At 41.6% G+C, this 23,867-nt stretch overlaps 1 protein-coding gene across 2 annotated transcripts in view; it reads right to left on the minus strand.

Moving 5' to 3' along the window:
• The window catches only part of tgfbr3 (transforming growth factor, beta receptor III), a 62,014-nt gene extending 38,829 nt beyond the window's left edge, over nt 1-23,185 (minus strand). For both annotated transcript variants that reach the window (XM_084010677.1, XM_084010676.1), the window contains exons 1-2: nt 23,049-23,185; nt 6,456-6,643 (exon numbers count right to left, since the gene is read on the minus strand). In XM_084010677.1, the coding sequence (XP_083866803.1) occupies nt 6,456-6,643; nt 23,049-23,109 (249 nt within the window). In that variant the 5' untranslated portion in view covers nt 23,110-23,185. The remainder of the gene's footprint in view (nt 1-6,455; nt 6,644-23,048) is intronic.
• Nucleotides 23,186-23,867: the final 682 nt, after the last annotated feature.

Genomic DNA, 23,867 nt, shown 5'->3' on the forward strand with positions numbered 1-23,867 from the left:
GATGGCAGATTTGGGATATCACCGTCCCCGTATGTTTATTTTCTACCCTATCACCCGACTGTTTCCCCAGACAGGCCTCTTGTTTCCAGCTGCTTACTTTTGCTCTGCGGTTTGCAGTGGCTGGGGAACTAGGTGTCTTCCATAATGCCAAGCTCTGCGTCAATGCACATGTGTAGGTGGTGGTTTGTTATCACGGTGCAAAAGCCACTTCAGCATGTGACAGAAGGAACATATGGAAAACTGTTCAAACTTGATACCTACACCAGTGAACCAAAGCTGGGGGAACAGCAGAGAACACTTTGGGATGAGGTCATTGTTTTGGTAGAGCTTAAGTGGCAAAACACCAACACCTTCAGGTCAATAGCCAACCGACAGAGAGATATTTTGCCTTAAAACCCCAAGGGGTTTAAAGCTTGGATGAAATTTGAGCAGCAAGGCTGGTCTACAGCACAGCTCCCTCTGACTGCAACTCTCATTTGTTCTCTTGCTCGTCAAATTTTTTTTTTATATTGAATTTTGTGAAAATGATTCTACCATTCTACCTGAAGAAATCACTACCAGACACACAAAGCCCCAACCTGGCACTCCAGGATTTACTATGACCTGCCAGCCCAGAACAGTCCGTTTACTAGTCCTAATCCAGCATCGGCTGTCTTTTATTTAGAGGCCCAGCTGGGTAAAAGAGAGAAAAGTGCTTTTGTTGCTTTGATCAGGACTACGGGAGCTGAGGAAATCATCACTCTATTGTTCAGGCAAATGTGAATAACATAAGGAATAAATTATATATATTGTTCATGTGAGCGGTGGAATGAAAGTGGAATGCAGTTATTGTTTAAGACATTAAATCCATCTGTGCTTTTCTAACAGTTATTTGCCGTTAAGAGTGCCTATGCACCAGTGACTAGGAGAAAAACTACCCCGGAAACATTATACTCACTGATCAGACGTTTCTAACAATGACACAGCAATGAGAAACCCTCTGATGTTAAGCAAATATAATTTTTATCACGTACGCTATCTTAGTTGACCGTGTTGGCACGCTAACATTTGCTACGGCTGAGGCTGATTGGAGTGACATATGTGCATTATTTGGTCGTAAAACAAAGTATTGCAATAATTGAATTTCTAACCTGAGGAGGACCTGAGTGAATGTGGAAAATGTCATAACACGTCATTCAACAGCCTCGTGGTGGAACTAGAGCAAAAGTCAGGGGATCGCCAAAGTCATTATGACACATCATCTGGGAAGCATAAATGTCAGTACAGCATTTAATCACAATCACTCCAATAGTTTTTGAGCTATTTCAGTCTGGACCAGAATGGTGGACTGATCAACCAACTGACCAAGAAACAAACTAACCAACCAAACATAGCAATCCCTTGACTTCAGTAAAAACTAAGCTGTATGTTTGTGGCTGCCGTTGCCAGCTTTATCATTTTCAAATATATAAAATAAACTGACTTGATTAGACTCTTAAGTCTCTTTCAAAGCTTGCAGCTTAACATGTGCAACCTTTAAAACGAAATTAAACTTTAGGTTGAAGTAATGCGAGTTGAGAAATTGGTCAAATGTACATGAAATAACAGCAAAATGTACCGTAGAGGGGGAAGTAAAATGAGACTGAAGGATGATGTGATTTTCTGACTTCATCAGGGTGTTGCATCAAAACATAATTTGCTTTCCTACAACAATGTTTCAGTGCTGCAATAATAAAGGCGGAATCGCTCGCTAATTGGCTGCAATTACCGTAATACTCTATTTGAGCCCAGTTGTTGGGAAACTGTACTTTAGTCATTTCATTTCTGTTGAGGAATGCTTGCCAAAGAAGTCTGAACCCGTTTCCAAATTCAATATTTCATGTTGATCCAAGAGACTGACAGCTGTTTCTCATTCAATTAAATCAGCAACACCTTTATTTAATAAAAGTGGTACTAAAGGTCATACTTTAATTAGGGGTGCATCAAGAACAATAAAATGAAATTACACTTTTCCAGGACTCCGTGTTAGCCTCAACCATACAGCATTAAACACAGACTGACTTTCACCTCAGCAGTTTTGAGCACATGGCTTGTACATCACTAGAGTAATGTCCAAAATATTATTGTAGGTATTTCTAGGTTAAGGCTACTTGAATGACTAATTATCATATTTTCTCCTTCTGTCGTATTATTCTACGGTGACTGCGAGCCCTCTAAATGTGAGCACATCCCAGGCGTAGCTCCATGCACAGTCACTACTGAGGTGTTCTGTTGCACTTAATAACTCAGCTGTGCTGTGTAGATTGGCCGGGAGCCAGAGTGTGTATTCTGAGTCAGGTCCAGCTGTGCATTTCTTTCTGTGGATAACAGCTCGTACCCCTTAGTTAATACCCACACTGAATGGGTTCACTGGTGCAGACAGGAAACAATTAATTGCTCTCACGTCTTCACTGGAAATACGGACTTTCACACATGGATGTGAAGGAGATGTGAAGCAGCCCTCACAAGTCGTAGCTGCAGGATATTTGTGTGTACGAAGTCTGAAATAGAGCATGTGATCCCCTTTGTCCGCATTAGTCCATGTTCACAACATGTGCGATGGCAGATTGATGCTCCTACCTGGTCAAGGCTTGTGCTTCCAGATCCTGAGTAGGGAGTCACTGGTTGGTTAACCATGTCGGTTATTTTAGCAAAGATATGAGTGATTGGTATAAAATGGGAGAGGAGAAATGGATTATGATTTTATGTGAATGTTTTATGAAACTGGGATGCATCCACTCCTGTGAATCTAAACTGACTACTCATATTTTCCTTTGCAAAGCAGCAGGATATAAAGTTTTCAGAGCCAACAGTGTCGCTGAGTGTGAAACTCATTTTAGTGGAATATCATTTAAAGAGAAGTATAGCTGTCAAGTTTCATAGTTTGTTTTTAGAAGGTACGTTCAAGAAACCTTCCACTGGAAGAGATAAACCCTCCTTACTTTCAACTTTACTTGCTTTCAATTTGTTCAGTTTCATCCTTTAGACTCACATTGGTCAAGGATAAATGGTTGAGCACTATGTACCTTTTTCACAGCCTGTTGCCCAAATGTGCCCAAGGATGTTAAACGTTTTCACTGGATTATCACCTCCTGCTGATGAAAGACGATCAGGAGCAGGATGTGTCAACGAGGCCACCGTCTGACGCGCTGCTTGGCCTCCAACAGTCTCGTTGAAGGGTAAGGGCTTACTAAGAGGAAGTCAGAACAGGCCGATCTGTGCCCACGACCCAGGTGGGACACAATCAAGGACCAGCGTGGGGATCTTATCTTATCACAACCTGCACTCATGGAACGGTTGCTAATCTCAACCAGAGCGAGAGTGACCTTCAGCAGCCGAGGCTGTAGGCAGCCGAACAGACAGCTGGATGTCTGCCTCCTCCGCAAAAGTCCTCACTTGACCATTGAGGTGATGGGTTACCAACAGCTGGATAAATTGACGTGGAGAGATGGATTTCACAGAAGGTTTTACAGGACTATCTATTACAGTTATGTTGTGAGTTGTCATTTACGGAGCTAATTATTCCAGACATCTGGTAAGACGGAATACGATTAACAATGTAAAAAATTCAGATCCAAAGTCCAATTATTTTACTAAAATCCAGAAATATAAACAAACTTTACAAAATGTAAAAAGCATTAAAAAAACAGTTTTGACCCATTGACTGTATTCTTGAACCATTATTTGGTCCACAAATACCAGCAGAACGGTCTTTTGAGGGAAGTGAAAATAAGATTGAGACAGCCAGTTTCAAGGGTTGAGACAGCTTCAACAGTAGTATAAATCTGGTCCAGATTGTATGACTTCCTCTGGCGCCCAGTGGAGCGCATACCATTAAGGCTGAGTCCTTTCTGCAGCGTGTCGGGTTCAAGTCCAGCCCAGGGACCTTTGGTGCAAGTTATCCCCTCTCACCTGCCTTTTCAGTCAGTCTCGTAAAGCAGAAATGTCAAAATAATAATAATAATAATAATTGTTTGACTTTCTGAAGCGTCATTTCTAAGTGTCAAAAACAGAAAAAGATCCCTAATGTATAGACTGTATTGTCTTTCACTTGGTGATCCGTCCCATAACTGGCCACTCCATTGGTCTGAAAATAAAACCCAATTCAGTTTGTATGTAGCTACTTACTGTCGATGAAACACAACGAAACCTTCCGACATGGCAGGAGTTTGCAAGTAGTACGTTGGGCTCAGAGGGACTGAAAACATGCAGTGATGTCATACACATTAGCCCTGAATAGGAATAAAAACATAACTTTTTCCTCTGATAAATTCCGTGGGTCCAATTGAAAATAAAGAGTCCCTGTTTTATTGTTCCAAATCATCTATAAAACTAAAATATTTTTCAGTTACATGCAGAATATAATAGATGCATAACTGTATGATTTTTTCCCTTGTGTGTGAAACAAATCACTACGTGTCTGTCAGACAATGGAAAGTAAACTTTTACTTTACATCAAAGAGGAAAAACAACTTAAAAGTGGTTACATGTACGTTCCTTTTACAATGCATCTTTTGCATTGTGTCTTCTGCTCTCTGCAGTGTCAATGCTGAAATAACCTCCAGTCCTATTTGATGCCAAAGATTGTAATCAAATCTGTAATCACATCTGTCAAATCTCAAATGTAAAACGGCTTCAACCCCTCGACAGTGGATTAAACAAGACGGATTAACAACAACAGAAGACAAATCCTTCTCATTGTTTTGATCCCAAAAATCTATCATTTAAGTTGAGAACAAGCAGAGCCACTGAAACCAGAGAGTCTCTCTGTATTTACCTGCTGATGCAGCATACTCACTGTGTTTCTGTATATTTGGCCTTGGCAACGTTTAAGCCTACATCAGCAGCAAAATTGCAATGGCAAGTTCATACATGCGGCTTTTCACACTGCTGTGACTGAGGGAGATGGGAACATGGGACAGTTTAAAATCCAGATACAGCGTTTTTGAAGGCCGTGGGCCCATGATTCATCTTCCAACTATGGCTATAACTCAGAGGAGTCCTGCTCTGAGACGTGCTCTGTAATACCTGAAGACAGGGAGCGGTTTCAAAACTGACATCAACCTTTGGAACACTATCTGGAGATGTGCTGACAGTTTAAATGAGCGCTCTGAAGAGACCTGCTCAAAACAAATAAGTGGTAGGAAACACCTCTCTAAACGACCGACTAATCACCGCCTTGTTTTTCACCCTCTAGAGAGTTGTGTGTCAAGTAAGGTAAGCCTGTCTGATCAAGAGGTTTGAAACAGTTTGATTTTACTGCAACTAGTGGAGAATCCGAAGTGTTGCAAAAATTGCAAAAAAAAAAAAGTGAATTAGTCATATTTCCATCAGCTGGTTTGGAACGACTAAACTAGGTTGTGTGATTTGGAAAGAAGTTGTAACTAAAGGCTCCACATGTCTGTTATCTGCCATAAAACGTGTGGAAGAAGTAAGGGTTGGGAGCCTGAAAGAAAATAATAATCTTAACTAAACCCTCTGAAAGAGAAAAATGGAGAGGTCTTGTGAAAAGCAATCCAGTGACAGACATCTCAAAGGGAAATCCAACTTATATTTATGCTGTGTTAAAGCTCGGACACATAAGCATTTAAAATGGCAAGGTTTGCTCTCTAAATGAATGCACTTTATGCTTGCAGGATAAAGTAAATCTGCATATTTTTCACACCGAGTTAAAATTTGGTGAATTTTGATGGGCAAATGTGCACTGTTGACCATCAGCAAGCCGTCCTGACAATGCTTACCTTTAAGGGAACGGAGAATTGTCGAAAATGGACCCGTAGCATGTTAGCTGTGTTGCACCATTCTCTTTTATTTATAACCCTCATCTGAGTATCAACCGCTCCACACAAGAGGCATGTATTTTAGACAGGAGTTCATGGTGCAAATACTTCTCTTGAATGAACGATGAAAACTCTTGCAAAAACTTGCTCGCTGGGAGAGGGTTTTTTCAACGATTTACAATACTGAAAACAAAATGCCAGGGGCAAGTAAAAGGTGCAGCACAGAGAAAGCAGAAAGAACCTTGAAACAAATATGAACATGTTCCTGCCTTGTAGTTTACCAACCAGCCATGTCATAATCCATAGTCAAAAAGCCTCTGGTGCCGTCTATTTTGTGCCAATCTAGTGTAAACAGGGGAAGGGACTGGCAGCCATTATCAGTCACTGGTTAAAAATAGTGCAAGAGGGCGGTGGAAATATCTACTGCAGCAGATCTCACACTCTTGATCAGACAGAGCAATAAAGAAGATGAAACGACGTGGAAGGACTGGACTGTATTCTTATTGTTGATGAAACAATACTTAACTCTCCGTCTGTAATGATGGCTGAATTCTTCATTTGTTGTTTCAAAGTCTAATCCTGAGGGTTTTATTGAAGAGTTCACTATGGTGGTAGTATTTAACTCCAGGTTAGTTTATTCTACTGAGGGTGACTCACTTCAGCCGGGGTGTTGTCTGGACCCTCTGGACCATGTCCTCTCAGGTTGATGATGTGGACCTCCTGAGGGAGGCTTGTGGTGCTCCTGCTCGCGCAGCCTGACAGGGCGGTGAAGCTCCTCAACGTGGCCTGCACCGGGTGTCCAACCCCCACCGGCAGCAGCTCACATGGGCTGCGAAACAATGGCCCTGCAGCAGAGAGAAGAACACTGTGTGATTCATGTGCTGCGATACGTGCAGGGATGAAAACCATGACGTCGATTTGTGGATGTGAATTATGTCTGAGCACTAGTGTTCACGGTAATATCCGATGGCTGAAATAATCGACTCCAGTATACGGCCATTTGATGGGAATTTACATTTATTTTGATATCGGTATTGTTATTGTGCATGAACTTAATGATTCAGCAAATGCACCTTTTCTCCTCTTCATGTAGGTTCTTCCTCTGGACAATGAAGCGTCTCTCAGTCTGACCAAGCTGGTTTGACATGTGTGATATAATAAACACACTGCATTCCAATTATTATTCTCTAAAGGCAATTTCAACCATTTTTTATTTTCCTTTTATGGTCAAATCTGACCTTCTTTAAATCACTAAGGAGGGGAACCAGACTTCACACTCAAAGTGCACTCTGTCTTGTAAAGTCTGTAACTAAACATTAGCTGTTGGCTTCATTGGTCCCCTTGGAGATGTGACAAGATCCTGGACAAAGCATGGTCTACACTGCAGTACAGTGGGAAGAGTACAGTACACTTCCTGCCCACCTTTCTTTGGGTCTCACTATACAAGATATCTGAACTGGAACCAGATCTTAACAAATGAGGAAACTGCTGTTATGTCTAAAAACAACACGTCAGAGGATTTACGCAGTTTTTCATGCATTTAATACATTCTTTGTTGCCACAAATGTCAAGTTAACGGTTATCAAATCTGCTAACTGTTCGTTATCTGTATTTGCCATGAAATTCCATATTGGTTCCACACTAGAAAAACTCATAGGGATGGACGCCTATTATCCCATTTGCTCTCTAGCAGGTGCTCTCATTTCAGTCAGTGACATCACAGCAGCCACGACTACAAAAACAGTAACTGAGCTCGGTCGATCAGGCAAAGCAGCACTCAGCAGGGAGCACGGACGCTGCAGTTCAGTCGGTTGGCTCTCTATCAGTGTTTTGTCTACTTCACAGTCAGCTGGAATGAACAGGTCAGTGATCTGTGAACGTCTGGGCTACTTGACTCAAACAAAGATTCACTCATGTTTACAGGATGGCACTTAACACCCACAGTTGCTCTTGCATGATATGGAACTTCCTCTTCAGCCACAAGCTTTTAGATGCTTAATATGCTTCGCCACATCCTGACATCTCGCTATTGTCAACTTTTTTTAAAGTTTTTACATCTGTATGACCCACTTACTCACATTCAGGGTGTAACTTGCAAACACACACAAGTATCCACCCATCTCAAGTGAAGCCAGGGTGGCACATTAGCACAGCGCTGAGGTTCGAGTGAGGCACCGAACAGCTCGCTCCCATTACAGCGTTGTGTAAACCATGAGGGCGTCCGTGGCCGGGTTTTCTTTCACTGGGTCAGACCTTGTGTTTTAACCCCACCGCCTGGTGCCAGCCAAGGCCCCGCTCACATTTCAAACACTTCACCTTAAACACGCAAGTGTTGCCAATAGCAATCAGATGGAACATTTGGAAATCATTAGTCCGGGTGAAAGACAGTTAGATAACAACGCTCCATTCTCCCCCGTCTGACTCCAAAAACACGGTGCCTCAACAGCGGGGTACAGCTAGGGGGAAACCTTTTTTGTTGTCGCTGAGAACACATCGCTATTGTTTTCTCTTTGTTTTCTCCGTGCTGTGTAATAAACCTATGGTACATGAGCGTAAAGCCAGAGATTATATATGGCATAGCTCCCCTCTCCTTGTTCTCAGAAAAAAAACAGAGGCATTATTGTTACCTTATTTGTCTCTTGAGACAAACCCAAGCCCTTGACAGATGTCTCAACCTGAACTTTGTGCTGTCTCTCGCTGCTTGTGAATCACTCCAAGCCCAGATAGATTAACTCTTATTGGGGACATACATATATTAAAAGAATGGCAAGGTCTTTTTATGGTGATAAAAGGACGAGGCTTAATGGCAAAAACCTGTGGTGCATCAATATTTCAACCCCTGCTCAACCCCCCCTCCCTTTTCCTCCCAGAGGACCGAAGTCTAACCATGTCATCAAGCCTCACTCCCACAAGCATGTCGAAGGGCACTCCAACTCACTTTTCCCCCCTCACATATGGAGAATAACAAACAACTGCCAGACAAACAAAGAAAAAGCAGTTCTTTCTGGGAGACTGCCAAAACATTACAATACGTGTGGGGCAATGATCTGAGTTTTTTATTGCTTAAAGACACAGCAGAAAAGGGAGGTATGTGGGAGAAAAAGGTACCACATGGATAGAAAAGTAGGGCATTCAAAGTTTCATGTTGTTACTAAACTGAACAAAGGAAAGTATCAATAATTTGCAAAAATCTCAACAAATACAGGCTTGGGTTTTTATGACAATCCTTTTATAGAAAATCATTGTCCCCAGAAGATGATTCCTGAGGATTTTTGTGACTTCCCTGATATGGCCACCACTGAGGGTGCACTGGTCTATCTGTTGATATTCATTCGGAGTAGTTTGATCAGTGGTTTCTATAAAGGCCGATCAAAAGAGCAAATCTGATTACGCAAAACAAGCCAAAAATATGTATATGTGCTGCTAAAATGGCTTTACCTGAGCTGTAAGTTATGTCTCCATGAGCGAGATTGACATATGTTGCACATGATATCTTCCAATAAATAATTTTAATACTCGATACATTATTATAAATAATAGTTAATTCGATGAATAATGCTCTCTCACATTGCTGATCGGCATCGGATGGTATGGCTTCCAGCGATAGTAGATGTGCCTCAAAAATCCTAATTAGAGCACCCGTACTTTGTTTTTTTTTTATGCTGTAGTCATTCAGTCTCATGACAAACCGAAACTGACAAATAGTTGTGGTTTTTTACTACTGGTGGTTCAATCGATACTTCAGGATTGTGGGGTGTTTATTGAAGACTGCAGCCTCTAGGGACAACTAGTGGGGATTTAGAATTATATACCGATATATATATATATATTTATATAAATACACTATATTGCCAAAGGTATTCTCTCACCTGCCTTGACTCGTGTATGAACTTAAGTGACTTCCATTCTTAATCCATAGGGTTTAATATGACGTCAGTCCACCCTTTGCAGCTATAACAGCTTCAACTCTTCTGGAAGTCTTTCCACAGGGTTTAGGAGTGTGTTTATGGGACTTTTTGACCATTCTTCCAGAAGAGTATTTGTGAGGTCACACACTGATGTTGGAGGGAAGGCCTGGCTCTCAGTCTCCACTCTAATTCATCCCAAAGGTGTTCTATCAGGTTGAGGTCAGGACTCTGTGCAGGCCAGTCAAGACAATTCCTATTATATTTAAATCCAAAATCCAAAATGCATTGTGATGCATCGATAATCGTTTAATAATCAAATCTTGACCCTCTGAATCGGAATAATAAATGGTATAAACCATTATAATAAAGATGTTACAAAGCTGATTAAATTGATATAACTCTCCATCACATGTGCTCTTATCATCAGCCTCAACAGTTCCAGAGGAGGAGAACGTTTGGCCTTGCCACAGCTTTGTGTCTTCTATCAGCTTGTCTGTCTGCCTGTCTCTCCCATTCCTGTCTCCCCCTCCTCTCCCGCCATATTCCCTCAGTCATCGATGGAGTACAGAGTATGTCCTGTCCAGCTGCTACTAGTGCCTTTAGCTTGCCAGGCCAAACGCCCACAGCGGGGGAATGAGAGACGCTGTTGTTCAATGCGCCTGAAAAACAAGTCCAGCCAGACACTCTGCAGACTCGGCCACAAATACCGCCTTAACCCAACAGATACAGCAAGATCTGGTGTTAAATCTGATCCTCCAGCTGTAACAGTAATCTCTCAAACGTCGAGAGATGACAGTACCAACTGTAGAAAAGATGAACGGCCGAGAGCGTAACCTTAACTACGATGATATAACAATGAAATATGCAAAAACTATCTGGACTCCATTGTAGCTTGCAGCTCACCGCTTTTAGTACCTCAGTACTAAATTATTGCGGTAGATTTATTGAACAACTCCATTGTGGTAAGCTACAGACAAACCTCAGCTGATTACATTTAAATGATGTATTAGGAAAAGGTAATTGCAGTGTACTTTCTGGGTTTAATATTCATTTACAACCAACAACAAATGCAGATGGAACCAGGAGCCTGGTCTGCTGCAGATTTCTGCCTAAAAGCCACTGTCATGCTGCAATGCTTGCTCCTGGGTGATGATGGGACTGCTTTTCATCATCTCTGAAAGGCATGAGGGTGTTATAGTCCTGCTCTATGTGTAAAGTGTCCTGAGATAACATTTGTTATGTGACACTATAAATAAAATTGAATTCGAAACACTGGAATTGAGTGGTGAGATGAGATTTCCCAAGATTGGGGAAAAACTGATGCATGATTTTCAACTGTATCATCTGTTTTTTTTTATTATTGTATTTTAAAGTTATAAACATTTCAATTTGGGTAATTTCAAATTTCTTGTGGAGAGTCAACACACTTGTCTCACATGTTCAAATCTGCTTTTTCGGCTCAGCATGCTGGGAGCTGTGACATTGTTTTAATCGGGGAAAGATCTGAAACTCTTAAAGATGATAAACCCAACGTGAACTCGACTGGGTGCTGCCCCAATAGAGTGGTATGCGTTGGAAGATGTAACAGTTTCTGACAGCTGGCATCGAGCAAACAAACAAAGGATCAGATTTAATTTAGACAATGGGTTAAATTTAAAAAGATGCGTGTTATCGACCACTATCCAGAATCCTGCAGATCAGATGGGGACATCTCTGTATGTCCACAATCCAACTATAAGGTGCTTCAAACAGTAAATGCTCTTCTTGTAAAGAGTGAAGTGCAGAGTTTCAACAACTCTCTGACAAATGTCACAGGTGTAAAACCACATCTGGTGTTAAAGGGGTCTGCGGCTTTGGCTGTGAAAGTGAGAAGCTGGAGGGAGATTTCTGGGTGGAAGATTTGACACATGCTGCTGAAAATTTTCAGCTAAAAGATTTGAAAAAGTTGAAATACTGGAGTGGGAATGGCAGTCAAACTAGGCTTACTGAAGTGAAGCGAAGCGCTGAAAGAAGATAAGCTCTGAATAAAGTTGGCACAGTGACACTTTTTTATTGCTGGACCGTTCCTACACAGTTCACGACCTGGCTTCCCCGCAGTGTGACTCATTCTATACAAGAGGAAAAGGACATGAAAGACTTGTTGCTGACACGCACCTTGATCACCCTCTTTTTCTCCGAACCACCCCCACTTACAGGTTTATTTCTTCAGTTATGCCTTGGGGGGGGATTAGCAATAAATATACAGACTGATTCTAAGGGCAACACTGGATATGGTATTACAAGAGAGGAGTTTATTTTCTGTAACACGATATTAATGATAGTTTTGTATTATTATTTACTTTGCCTAAGATGCATGAAGGCTTGACTGTGATATTGTTAGAGGTAAGACAGGAAGTGAACATAGTAAATCCAAACTAACGCGGGAGAGACTGTATAAATACTCACTTTTGATATATTTAAACAATGTGAGGTCCAGACAGACACTTCACACAATTGGCAGCCTCCTTTTGGACTATAGCCTCTTCTATGATTTAAGTACTAATATTTCTTTTGTGTCTGTTGTATTCCAGACTATTACAGCATGTGATATATGGACGGTGATTGGCAGTGCTTTTATTTTTACACCTTACACAAGACTATAAGCTTTTCAAAGTGCAACTTCATCGTATTTCAACATTCTGCAGACTAGTGGTCGTCAAGAAGTTTTCCAAAGGGTTTCTGTCTGGTCGGTTGTTGACAAGGGGTAGAGAAACAGTGGAATTGGAAGAGATAAGAATTAAAGGAACAAAATTAAAGAAACAAAAGGAAAATAAATAATGCCAATGCATTTGTTCTGCTCCAAAGTGTTCTGTGTTTGTGTTTCTGCTGGATTTATCCTTATGAGCACCAACATTATGAAGTGAAGAGCTGATGTCATATTGTCACACATTTTACATTAGTCACGCAGTATCTATGATTACTCCGCCATTATGGATGGAACAATAATTATTCACTAAGAATTTGAACATCAAAAAAAAACTGAAGAATGTATGTACTGCTATCAGCATCAGATAATAAAAATATTTGTCTCGATGTCTAAATATTAATAGACAAATATTATCAAAATGAGGGTTGCAACCAGCAAGCAAAATACAGACGTCTGAGACCCCCTGAAAGCCTCGAATGTTGAGGGTTCTCTGAAAAAATCTTTAAAATATTATTTGTGATTTAAAATCTTGTTATGTCCAGTAGTATTCAAATTGCATTTGTTCACAAATATCAATACAGACAACCGCGGGGTCTGTGGTGTTTCTGCGGTGTTTCCTCTTATTTTACCCAGTTATTTCTGGTAAGGCCTTCTTCTATAGGTGGCGCTGTTGCAAATGGGCCGCAATGTTGTGCAAATGTTGTGTAGTTTAGAAAACCTAACTAAGTTTTTTCCATCTCTGCTTCGACATCATGGTTTCACTCAGTTCAAACTCTGGACTCAATATGCATCAATTCTGGGAAAGATGTCAGAGAGAAAGCATATGGTATTTCACACACTGGGTGCAACTGTTTCATTTGATCTATAACATGTCATAAAATACAGAAGAATGCCTTTAAAGTCTCTTAAGGCCAGGGTGACATCTTCAAATGCCTTGGTTTGACTGAACAATAGTTAAAAACAATAGTTTACACCTCAGACAAGAAAAAAAATACAATACATTAAAACATTTTAAATATTTTAAATATAAAAGTAGAAATAGAATAAATCACTTATGATCTAGACAAAATAATTATTCTCAAAGTTCTGGTCTACGACAAACCTCCTTTTTCAGCACATAAAAGTTGAAAGTGAACCATGTATTTTTATCTTTACATTTTAAACTGAAAGACTTCCAAAAGGAGCATTCATCAACACAGTGTTCTGCTATCGTAGCAGAGATAAACACCTCTGTTTCCAAAGAAGGTTGTGGCCAATGCGGCAGGGAGCCAAGATTTGGGTACAGGAAGTGATGTCAGTCTGTGTGCCAGTTAGGGACAAATCTGATATTCCCACAAAGCCATTTCCGACGATAAACAAACAGAGCCTCTCCACTGTGTGTGTATACACATCCTTACTTGTCGAGTTCCCAGTATTAGCATGCAGGACAATTGTGTTTCTCCAGAAGCAGGAGAAAGTAAAAGCAATGAAGTTTACCTCACACATGTCAACGTATAAAAGTCAAAGTCCCCCATTAGATTAAAAAATGGAGCAGAGGAAGACAATAATGAAACTTAATGCATGTTCAATACAGTTGTCCAATAAATACAAAGCAGTGGCCTCTTTGTTTCTATATATCCCCTCCCTATATCTGAGATATCCCACTTTCCATATGAACTACAGGATTAAATGAATCCTCTGGTCTGCTTTCTGTTTTACTGCAGGGTATGATTCCCATGGACCATGAACCATCCAGTTTAGCGAATGTAATATTCTGCCCGCTGTTGTTTTCCTAAGGGGCTTTGGACTAAAGAATCACTAGCTCTGCAGTGTTGACATTAGCGCAGCCCACTCACCCCTGAACCTTGAGCCACTACTACAGGAAGTGAGTAAAGCCTTTCATAAGGGTGTAGGTTCACTTCATTGGCCTGCCTATGAAAAGGATTTATCTCTTGGAGGCATAAGAGGACAATGCTGGAATGGGATGAAGGGAGGAGGGTAGGGGAAGAGCACGAACTCCACAAGGGATGTCGTAAACTCCCCCATCAAATCGTGAAATCTGAAGTCACATATCCCGCAAGACTGCCTAGAACTTAATATCACTCAAATGCACTTGAATCGTCATCGGCCATAATCTCGTTACCTGGGATATAATTGAAAAAACATCTAAAAGACAGTTTGAATGGATAATCTTTTTTCTGTATGGGAGATGTGGAGCAAATGCAGTATGAAGTTTTAAAGTATATTAACGGGTGTTCAGGCAAAACATTACATCCCTGTGCATGTAAACACATCAGCAACAGTGAAGGCACAGAATGTGAATGAAATATATATATATATCTCTCATTGCGAAGGCGTAGGTTTGGGAGGGGCCACAATAAAGGAAACAGGTGACGGCTCTTTCCTGCATTTGAAGTGGTTATCGTACTTTCCATGAAGACAATAGCTTCCAAAAACAAGGCTAAGCATCTACAGACAAGCTAGTAGCTCTCTGCATGCTAACATGCTCACAACCACAGTGCTAACATGCAGGATACATAGCAGGCATGTTTACCATATTAGTACATCTTAGCTTTGCATGTTAGCATACCAACATTTAATAAGTAGCATCAAACACAAACTACAACTGAGCTTGATGGGAATGTCATTATTATTGTGTCTTTTGGGAAACGTTTAAAAGTGAAAGGATCAAAAAAGGTGTGAGGATTAACTCAGTGGGTGTACTTTATTCTAATATAATATGACATTACTCTGGCTGCAATGACAAGTAGTTGAAGTACTGTTCTGCTACTGACAGTGAGCCTGGTTATTATTCATCAGCCCTGACAGATGATGTGAGCACCTGTTGGTAAACCATCACCATTAGTGGAAAAGAAATACTTGACCAATTACAAGCGGCATAAGAAGCCACGGGCAAGTGGAGGAGCTGGAAGTGGGTCCATTTCTCTCCACCTCTAAATGGAGACATAAATCAGAGGGGCTTTGAAGAGATGGATGACGAGGCTCATTCCCAGAGGAACACAGGAGCCACTGTGTAAAGTGAGACAGCTGAGCATGTGTGTGCATACGACTAAAGACTTTACTAGCTGTGCTGCCACTGTATGCCTTTACTGATGGGTGCTGACATGTGCTGTCTGGAACCATAATATCAAAGAACAAAAAAGTTGTCAGCACAGTCATGAAGCAAGAACTGGCTGTTTGTGTGTCTTAAAAAGAGAGTCAAACGTAGCACCAACAGCAGGGCTGGGTACGATGCCAGTACCAATACCAGTACCCTTAAAGGGATACTGATAAAGTGGCAGAGTGCTTAACATAACCATCATGTGAATGGAAGCTTCGTGTGTGTCCCTCTAGCTGGCTTATCGCCTTATCGCCATCATACAGTGGTTTTAGAATGAGACTTTTTTTGCCTTTTATAAAGGGAATTTGCTTTAAAAGTCTGTTGACAATCAGACATTCGAGTAGCACTCTGAAAGAGCTTATCAACAAATAGGAACATCACAACAACACCACAAAAACATCAGTCTGTTTCCAATATGATCGATACCTTGAAGGTTCTCGTTACAATATTCAGAGCATTAATATAGCAGCAAACAACTATTAGCTATCTAAAGATACAGTGGAATAATATCTAATACGGCAGATCATAAAGTTACTTTCCCTCTGTGTGTGTTGTTAGACATGAGACAAATAGACTTTTTTTTTTATTAAAACAGCATAAAAAATACACTTTTAATTTATGTATCCTGTATTTATGCAGGGAGCCCTTATGATTCATGATCATCTCATTTAAGATTATTTGATTATTTTGCACTAAAAAGGGTGTTCATTTAACTCATCTGTGACACAATAAAACTATTTGTTTCTTAAAAAATGTAAAAAGATTAAACTATGAGTTCCAGAGTTTTGGTCATATTTTGATGATTATCGGGATAATATTGTGAATCACAATTATTTTGGCCAGACATGTTATATTCATATCATCTGATGCCGAGTTGAGAGGCAATCAAAATACTCCTAATCTGGTATTATGCCCTCTTAAAGATACTGAGATTGAATACCCAGTCCTAACCAGCAGCATTATTACAGAGTGGTTATGTGAGAAGGTTTCAGTCACATATGACTTTGTTGAGATACCGTAAGTAGACTCCATCAGCCACCAGTGCATTAACTGGTTAAACAGGGCAATGGAGAGAATAAGTCTGACCTGCTGCTCCGAGGGCAACTCACTCATCAATCATAGATGCCTGCAAAAGCCACATTCTCTGACAGCAGCTCGGTGGGGGTTCAGGAGCAGCCACTTCATCTGCATTCACAAAGATTCAGAGCCAGCGGGTGTGGGGAGCCGTGCCCTCAGGTCACTTGTGTTTCCCAACTTGATATCAGCCTCTTTCCATTTGCTTCGTCAGAGATCCTCAACATACGGTGTTTAATATCATCCACCAGGAGTGATGGAAAGTCAATATGTCAGACGGGCTGAGCTAAAATGTTGGAAGCTTGAAGGACGTTTGAGAAGTTACTGTCTTTATGTCCGGAAATTCCAAAAGTCACAGAATGGAAATACGCTTGAAAACATGTTGTAGACACAACGCCGTAAATCACAATGCCTCATAACGTCATGTCAACTAGATGATCTAGATCAGAATGATCGAGAAAACAGAATACTGTTTCTGGGTATCAACAATTCAACATGCAAGCTGACACAAACTGACACACACCCTTCCATACCAAAGGACTGCTTCGCCAGTGGCATGTGAAGAAGATTTAGCTAAATCAATATCACCAAGCACATTTGGTGCACGTTTTTGTGTTAAACATCAATCGCACAGCAGTCCAAAAAGATGTCCTTCCTGTGATATTTTACAAAAAACATCATCACTCAGACGCCATAACGGGGGCATTGAGAAGCAGCAGGTTGCCGTCAAGAGAAAGCAAAGAGTGAAACAATGGCGGGCCTATGAGCCCAGTGTGAAGGAACCAGAGAGGTGAGAAAGGGCAAGGCGGACAGCGATTTCACACAAGCTGGAGGCGACTACATTCCTCTGGGGTTCTTCATCTTCAGGAAAGGGAGGGCAAACAAAGAAGAATGACTTGTCAAATGCCATGCTGCCTCGTGTTTTAACACGTACAGCGGACGCTGGGAAGGCCTCTTTACTGGACAGTTCACAAACGGAAAGTGTGATGAGTGTATATATAGAATGGGTTTGTTTGAACAGTCACCAGACAATAAATACACTATGAATAGAAGCTCAGAGAAAAAAATACAAAGATATTAGATCATAACATGATGTTGACGGAATGCTATAAATGTTAGGGGTATGTGATACCAAATTGTCACTTATATAACTGTTTGGGTTTTTTTTTTATTGTGCAGATGCTTCAAATAATGATGGGGCTATATTCCAGCTACTATAACAGCTCGTACTTTTTAATGGGTATACCACTGCAGCTAATAGACACTTAATTCCTCCAACAAACACGCCACAACTACTGTCACTGCTGAAATCAAATTAAACTGAATAGAATGTTGAAAAGCAAGTGGAAAAAGAGAGTATTTCCAAGGTTGTGAGTGTTTGTGATCTAACCAAAAATGTTTGTCAGGTCAAAGTAAAGGGCCTGCTGTCATTTTTTGGACAGACACTCCTGTTTTCCGAAAGGCCATTCCAAAATTGGGACATGGACTTTCAGCAGGACTCATCTGGTGGAAAAGCAGTGAGGAAGGTGAGGCCCCAAGAGGGGCTGGACTGATGAAAGACACCACCTGGAAGCCTTCAGCTAGAATCCCATATTAGGACTTATTTTCAGATAAAGAGTCATGCACTGAAAAGTTGGCACCTTTGCAACATAATTATGCAACTGAGGTTGTGTAAACACACACTGGGTTATTGCTAAAAGGAAATTAAAATTACACCTCAACCAATAACACGGGATAGAAACACATTTCTTTATTTCACGCTGCTTCCGAAGGTTATCTGAATAGGGGGAGTCCAATTTTGTACAATTACTCTCTCTTTCTTCAATGAAGTCACACTGTGCGTAACTCTCTTACTCTAACTCTCCCCAGCTCCAGTAGCTTTTTTTTCATATGGATTTGAAACACAATGGAAAACGCACAAATGCCCCAGCTGTCTCCCATTACTGGCTTTGACCGAAATTATTTATACGCCTGCTTACTGGAACTATGAAGAGAGAGGGGAGGGTTGGGGGCGGGATTCGGTTTACTCCTGCAGATTTGCGTAAGCGTCCTCTTAATGGGAGGCTGGCCAGATATGATGGAGCGGGACGAAGATATGAGTCTATCTGAGGTCTAAGAGCTGTCTGCTGTCTGAGAGGGAGAGCCTCAGGCAAACACAGAGAGCAAGTAAATCAAAGTGCATATTCCACAAACTAATTTATACACCAATTAAAGTGGGTAATATTAGGGTGACCTTTATTCAGAAAGCAACAGATATAAACAGGGCCCCTCCTTGACGGCGCTGTTAAGATAAAGGCCTCACCGTGGGGCAGAGCAGACCTGTAATTAGACACACACGGGACTCCCGTTGCTATGTAAACATCCCAACCACTGTGCCTAGCAGCGCTCTGCCTCTGTGCTGTGCTGCTCCTCGCATGAATCACAGGGCAACATCTGGTTTAGCACGCTGGAAGGGACTTTGTCGGTTTGGCACGCTGTATGTGTGTGGAGTGTGTCGATCTGGACCAGGCGACCCACGCCTGCCTCTCTCCTCCCCCTGGCTACCCCACCGCTCACATTACAGCGGTTGCACAATGCATTTTGGCAGTCCCCCTCCTCGCTGGCCCTGTGAAAGCAGTGTGGACATAGAGGCGAAGATTTTGCTCGGCTGTGGGGGGGGGGGCAAACGACTTTAAAACCACTTTTGGCATCACGTTGACTATTGTCTGCCAAGAGAATATAAAAACGCAGACAGAGAAAGTTGTTTACTTTACTGTAAAAAGTTGAACGTATGTGCTGTGAATACAAGCACAATTCAATTCGCCCCTTTTTCCAGTTATTGTTTTATTAACAATCCCGTTGTAAGACTATTTAGTCTCACAATGAGTAGCTGAAGACATATTTGCAGTAAAAGGTCCATTATTCATCAAGTAAAATCCATAAGTAAAATCAGGGAAGGATATGGGAGGAGGAGGAGGAGGAGGAGAAATTATTCTGCAATCATTGATGCTGGTGTGTTTTTCAGTGAGTCACCATCCAGGCGCAGTGCCTCCAGTATAACCAGCATCCTGCCGGCGCTGTTTCTGGCGAGTGCCTCAAATTAATACCTGGCGTGGCTCCTGCAAGACTGTATTTCACAGCGAAACCCAAACTCGGCCCAAATGTCCGTCATATATCCCTCACAAAACAGACGTTTGGCAAGCCGGGGAGAGGTAACCACAAAATGGTTGTAAGGATATGGAAGAAAAAGTTATAAACAGCAAAATAAAAAAATAAAAAATAGCAGAGCAGAGCCTTGAAATATGGATGTCAAGGTGCTCTCAGTCTGCCTTTATAAAAGTTATGGGAGGCCCAGTTCCTGGATAGCATTACGCTGAGAGAAGACTCATTGCAGACTAATCTAAACATTACGTAAGAGCTCTCCTGACTAGTTTAGAGGGCAGATGTGACTGTTTACACAGATGCTGCAAGATGAGAGAAAAAGAGAGAAAAAGAGAGATATAGAGGTGAAAGATAGGCTGGAGTAGGGGGTAAATAAGTTTGATAAGTTTACAACTGAAAGTCTAAGTTAATTTGGCCAAATGGAGGTAAAAGAATGTCTTTTAAAGCTGGAAATGTGTTTATTGGACTTTCTTTTACCTGATCAAAACTCAACTCAACACAATGTGTAGACTTGTCCACGAATCACTGATTGCGCTTGCTGCCAGTACACTTTAGGGGAAAGGCCACTCGGTTGTCCAACTGTAAATATCTGTCCCTTGTGACACAGTGCAACAATGCGTTGTGTTGCATGAGGAAGAATTTAGAGGAAAACTTCATACGTGACTGCATTGTGTTGGAGATCCTGGCATTGTGGGAAAAATGATGTTTGCTCTGCCCACAGCGCATGCTGACTACTCTGTTATTGTTTGCGTAGAAGTCAACCCTCTGGAGTGCGGTTCAAACCTCCGGAGAATAGAGAAGAACTTTTGAAATAATGACCTATGGCGGCAATCAGACTGAGAGCACGAGAAAGGCGAAGACTTTTTTGGAGCGCTCGGCTGTGTGGCGAGCCTCCTACGGGGTAATTATTCCTGTGCTACCACAGAAAACACAACACGGGGATGTTGCAGATTAAAACTCAAGAGTTCAAGTCTGAAGCCGTACGTTGTGAAACCGGCCTCTGTCAACAAGACGTCTCAGGCTGAGAAGGAGGAATGTTCACCAGATTCTCAGTGTGGTTCGTGCCAGACTGTTGCCAACTTTTCTCATCATCACACAGCGGGACTTAGGTCACTAAATTGAATATTTTGGTCAAGCGACGAAAACCACTGTTGAATTTTGAAGCCAATGTGGACAACAGCAAAAATTCCACCAATAAACATCGGCCAACAACTTGGAACTCCACCTACTTCTCACCAGTAGATATTACTAGAGGTACTCATATCGGATAGCAGTGTGATGCTGACTCAAATAGCTGGACTGGGTGTCAGTGACAACGGGCCGATCTGCTTTTGGAAACCACTATCAGTAAATATTTATTTGTATTTATTTGTTATATTTTGTTTAACAGGGTTAAGAAGTAATGTTTAAAGCAGGTCATGTTTTGATTCAGAGTGAAATGTCTCCATAAATACTGCAAGGCTAGCCTTAGATTTTTCTATAAACATTCATGGTCCTCAGATCTGGTGCCGTCATCAGGTCAAAAGGTCAATCCGACTTTTGGTGTGTCCCACATTCATAGGAGATACTAACCATCATATGCTATATACAAATTTAGAATTTACTATTATTAGTAAGCAAAAATGAACACTATTTACTGCTTTATGCTAACTGATACGACACAATATGTGTGCCGTGGTACGTTAACGGCAACTTTAAAATGCTCCACTAATAAAGGCATTTAACACACACTCAAAAAACAAATGAGGTATACACATTTTGACACTTTTCTATAATGGACAATCTACATCCACAAACATGTTCAGATGAACTATGGAGGACCGTATGGAACTGGGTCACAGCTTTTGTGTTAAGTGCCAATTACTAAATGTTCAGATGTTAAAAGGGTGGTGAATATGGTCCAAAATGATACCTGCTGAACATCGGTATGTTCGCTTCGCGTCACTGTGGTGATGTTAGCATTTCACTGAAAGCTCCACACGCCTCAGGGCAACCACACCGACTGGTGCCGCTGCAGACTCTTAAGTCGTGACTTCCTTTGTGGCAGCAGATGTCTCTAGGTGTAATAGTCCTACAGCAGGTGTTAGAGGCAGCAATTTTAAAAAGCTAGAATAAAGTGAGTGAAATTACTAGTTAATGATGCGAATCAACAAATTAATAACAAAACTGAGAGAGGGTTATTATTAGATTAGATGATTTTTTCCCCCTATATTTTAGCGCAGCGACTACAAAGTGACTGCGCCAGAAATAATGACAGCAATGAACAGAAACAAGGAGAGCAATCTAAAGTAGCTAGAGGTGACTGCAACGAGGTAAAGTAAGTCAGACACAAGTCTCAGTGCTGTTGTTGAAACTGTTGGTTAAATTAGCATGCACATTCCTCAAAGAGAGAGGTACAGCGTTTCTCATCGTTAGATGAAGGTCATGTGGGTTGAGTTGTGTCATCATACGTCATTGATATGACACACTGATATCGTGCATACTTTTCCTGCATTCACCTTTGTAGCAGTTTATTTGGTTATTTTCTCTCACAATTTGCTTTGCCAGTTTAACGCCTGTACGTACCGAGGTGTTTGGCAGTCCGAGCCTCATTCCCATCACTCTGACGGATACGGGTGTTTGTATTCAGTGTGAGGCTGCCTGCTGACTTGTCAGCACTTTCTTGAATGTAAATCCCCCTGACTCACGACTCTGACAAGCACTGTCTAGAAAGGCATGCTGGGAGAAACCGTGGAAAATCCCACTGTATTGGCAAAGACAACACAGCACTGTAAGGCTTGGTGCATAGTCAATAGCTGTGTCCCAATTCAGAGCAGCTGCATCCTTCGGAGGCTGCATTTGAAGAATGAATGCGGGAGATACATTAGAATACACTCTCCTGAAATATATCATACGCGGTGCTGAAGTATATCCTCTGTCATATAAAATAAATGCAACCAAATATGATATCTGGCTCCATTTTAATCATATAACGTTAGTTACCTATTCTACACTCTTACTTATCAACCGCATCTGGTTGCTAGGTAACGGGAGCAGCAAAGGGGGGGCTGGGATAACTGTGTGACGCAAACAGAAAATCCACCGTAGACCAGACAGTTTCATTTCGGTTCAGCCTTCGCAGTCTTCAAGGACTCGGTTGATGTAAACCACGAAGGCCGCATCCTCCGAAAGATGCACCGCTGACGGGGACACAACTGACATCTGTAACTCCTGATATGGGTTGAATTTGGCTCCTACCATTGAGAATGTGTGTGTTCGTGTGTGTGTGTGTGTGTGTGTGTGTGTGTGTATCTGCTAACTTTATTAGCGTCACATGAAGCTATGCAATGAGAGAATCTTACCTGCAGATGCCAGGCAGCATATTGCAAGAAGCAACAAGGGAACGGGGAGTCTTCTCGCCATCCTGCAGCTTCCAGTGTGAAGAAGGTGGATGAACAGGCAACTTTCTCCTGCTTTTCACAAAGGCTTCCCTCTCTATGAAGCGGTCTTCAGGAAGTCAGCCTCGAGCCCCAGCTGCAAAGTGAACAAAAGTAGAGAAAGTCAACCAGAAGAAGCGTGGACAAACAGCAGGGAACGAGGCTCTACTTAATAACCCCTTTGGGTGTGATGAGATGAGACAAGAGCAGCAGCGGTTTGGAGACCAGGGCATTAATCCAGGAGGGTTAATTGGGGGGGTCATTGCACGCTGCACCCACCTTCCCATGCTCATGGCCAGTCAGAGTGTGTGAGGAGTGTGGGACGGCTGACTGGCTCGCTGGGTGTGAAACTATTTTGAACACGCCACAGGTTATTAAAGCACTTTAATTGAGAGCGCCAGGAAATGCTGACTGCTCCAGTGGGGTCTTGAGTAAGCAGCTTAGTACGACCAAGCAAGCTAATCAGCATGACCTCGCCTACAGCTGTAACTTTAGTCATCTAACCTCAAACACCACATGACGCGTCCATGTACTACTAAAGTCTAAGTATGTCCAACATGTTTACACACTAAACAGAGTTCCTCTTAAAAAAAAAGTAAATAAGTAAATATTTGAAATAATGCTTCATTTTATTGCTAAGAAATTAGGGAATGAATGATTCTGCATTCACAATGTTACATTTCCAGTTCAATTGGAATGCAGATCATTCCACAAAATAAATTCAGTGGCAAACAAACGTTTATG

The sequence above is a fragment of the Eutrigla gurnardus genome (assembly GCF_963514095.1).
Source record: "Eutrigla gurnardus genome assembly, chromosome: 6".
Classification (NCBI taxonomy): Eukaryota; Metazoa; Chordata; class Actinopteri; order Perciformes; family Triglidae; genus Eutrigla; species Eutrigla gurnardus.